At 36.1% G+C, this 2,500-nt stretch overlaps 2 protein-coding genes across 2 annotated transcripts in view; both read left to right on the top strand.

Annotated features, from left to right (window-relative positions):
• Window positions 1–35, top strand: part of LOC125046549 (glycine-rich cell wall structural protein-like) — a 4,011-nt gene extending 3,976 nt beyond the window's left edge. Inside the window, exon 3 of the mRNA XM_047644335.1 lies at window positions 1–35. This exon is cut by the window's left edge and continues 1,078 nt beyond it. The gene's annotated coding sequence lies outside the window, so the exon portion shown is untranslated.
• A 542-nt stretch (window positions 36–577) lies between these two features.
• Window positions 578–2,500, top strand: part of LOC125046548 (glycine-rich cell wall structural protein-like) — a 6,696-nt gene continuing 4,773 nt past the window's right edge. Inside the window, exons 1-4 of the mRNA XM_047644334.1 lie at window positions 578–733; window positions 823–887; window positions 1,870–1,894; window positions 2,089–2,147. Of these exons, the coding sequence (XP_047500290.1) occupies window positions 578–733; window positions 823–887; window positions 1,870–1,894; window positions 2,089–2,147 (305 nt within the window). The remainder of the gene's footprint in view (window positions 734–822; window positions 888–1,869; window positions 1,895–2,088; window positions 2,148–2,500) is intronic.

The raw sequence follows: 2,500 nt of genomic DNA, 5'->3' as shown, positions 1-2,500 counted from the left end.
TCTATATTTATGAATAAAACAATACAAGCTACTAATGATGCTCTCTGCTTTTATTTGACATGCATGCAGTTTCTATATTCCTTGTTTTTGTCAGTGTATGCCAGAATTTTGATACATTCTCTTGATGTGTTTACTGTAGAAATACCCATCTCCCGGTATGTAAAATGTTATGTTTGTCTACCCGCAACTTGAATATTTTTAAGAAAGAGGAATCATCTAGAAAAAAGAAAAAAACACGTATATTTGATAATCTTTATGATAATGAATCTTTATAAATTCCTGAATATTAATTTCGCAACTAATCCTGATATATGCTAAATAAGAAAGAAAATATATCCGATGGTATATGACGTCATAATGGCATAGGGGAAATCCGAGGTGAAGACGAGGCTGTCAAGCTGTTACCTTTTCCCAATCTGAAATGGCAAATAGAGGCCGCATCATTGGGAAAATAATTTCTCTCCCAGTAAAATAACCCGGGAGTCGGGTTTCTCCCGCTCGATCGTATACAGGTGAATAAGTTGGGAGGAGGAGGGCCACTTGAGCGACCGTCCTCGTTCCGGATGCCTCTTCACCGATGCAACCTACAGCTCCCGCTAACAATCTGCACGGTGAAGGAAACAGCTACATGCAGAGGGGATTCATCAAAGAGAGGTTGAACAAGCGACATTCCCAACAACGCCTCCAGTTTGCCCAGCAGTTTATGGAGAGCGCAAGGGAAGCTCCATTGCTAGTTGAGAGATAACAGGTGTAAATATCTTTTTTCTTTTTTTTTCTTTTTTAATTTGTTCATGGATGAATTTATTTACAATTATTACATAGGCTTACAAACAGCCTATGTTCCCGCTGCCAGGTCACCAAGGTAACCCCGGAAAGCTGGCAGGACCGTGAAGGTGTATCCCAGTACTATAAGAATAACATTATAGTTCCGTGTGCCCTGACAAAAGCGAGCGCTAGCCGACGGTGTTACATTTAGTGATTATACAACAAACATTCAGCGAGTGTCGTGTTCTTTCACATAACATACATTAGTGTAGTGTTATCCGTCGTTCGTATTTGTATTCGTTAATACTTTTATTCGTTTGTGCGTTTATTTTGTCAGCGTATTTATTGTCTGTATTTGTTTGTGAATGTATTTGCCTGTGCAGTTATATATCCGTAATTCGTTTGCATGTATTTGCTTTTCTGTTTGTAATGTTTTTGATTAGTCTGTCGCGAGTATATATATTATACCTATATACATATCACACAATACATCTTTGATTTTCTCCTTACTACATAAAATCAGTAATACAAAAATATTACTAAGAACTCTTAGAGAAATAATTAAAAGACTAATCAAATATGAGTGAGCAAGTAAATATGAAATGACCAACCAATAAATACTGAAATGAAAAAATGAACAAAGCCTCCAATTCGGCCACCACGGGCCCCTAGTCCCGTGGTGGCGGCTACCAAAGTTTCTGTTTGTTTGCTTAAATGTAATGTCAGAATTGCTACAATAAAAGGATCAGGGCAAGGAGGGAGGGGATAGGTGATGGGAAAGGTGGGAGGGAGTAGGTTGAAAACCTCACAATTCACTGTAGCCCAACGCAGTTTTGCGTTCGGCTAATATTCTATAAGGAAGAATTGATGTACCGTATTCTCTGTTTATTTAATGTGATTAGTAATGAGAAAAGGCCTTATCACTTCATTACTTCGGTTAGCCGCTACTGGATGGTGTAGCCATTGCCCACGAGCATTTACAAAGGTATCCGCGATTTTGCAAAGATTTTGATCTAATTTAGCTGCCTTTAATAGATGCTTAGATAATGAAGCGTTTTTATGTTACAAGAAATATATCATTTTAATTGAAAATTGTGTTGACAGACAGGGGAAATGCCGCCTCACCTCTGTAGGTGTTGCCATTTCGATAAACAAAAATTTCCAGGAAATCGCATGAAAAAAAAAAAAAAAAAAAAAAATCCAATACAAAGCAGACGAAAAATAATACTGCATATCGAATGACTTGCATAGTGTCCAAAATAGACGCTAATGTCCCTGTTATTTACATTCAACCTATCACTCTTTTTCTTTAAAACACCCTAGAGTTTTCGCCTCATTCATAAATATACTATTGACGTAACGTCGCTGCCAGATGTACCAAAGTGAGACCTAGAAAATGCACTGAAATATAATTCCGCAACTGTACGTATGTACTATTTAAATCATTATATGTATCTATCTATTTATTTATTGGTCTATTTATAGATATGTATCTATGTATACATATACATATTGTCCGAGGTTTCTTCTCATTTGAATTATAGTATCTCACTTAAATTCTCTCCTGATATCATGAGCTAACCTTTTGTTCTTTTTATTTATATCCTCTGGGGAATAGATTGGTTCAAGGGAAATATAGCCCATTAAATGCTTTCTTCAATATATATTTTCATATATATTCACACAACAAATCTTATTTACACATCAAAATCAAAGAAAATCTTGTAAACACAAT

The sequence above is a fragment of the Penaeus chinensis genome, chromosome 39 (assembly GCF_019202785.1).
Source record: "Penaeus chinensis breed Huanghai No. 1 chromosome 39, ASM1920278v2, whole genome shotgun sequence".
NCBI classification, from domain to species: Eukaryota; Metazoa; Arthropoda; class Malacostraca; order Decapoda; family Penaeidae; genus Penaeus; species Penaeus chinensis.
This window is presented reverse-complemented; position numbering and strand designations above follow the sequence as displayed.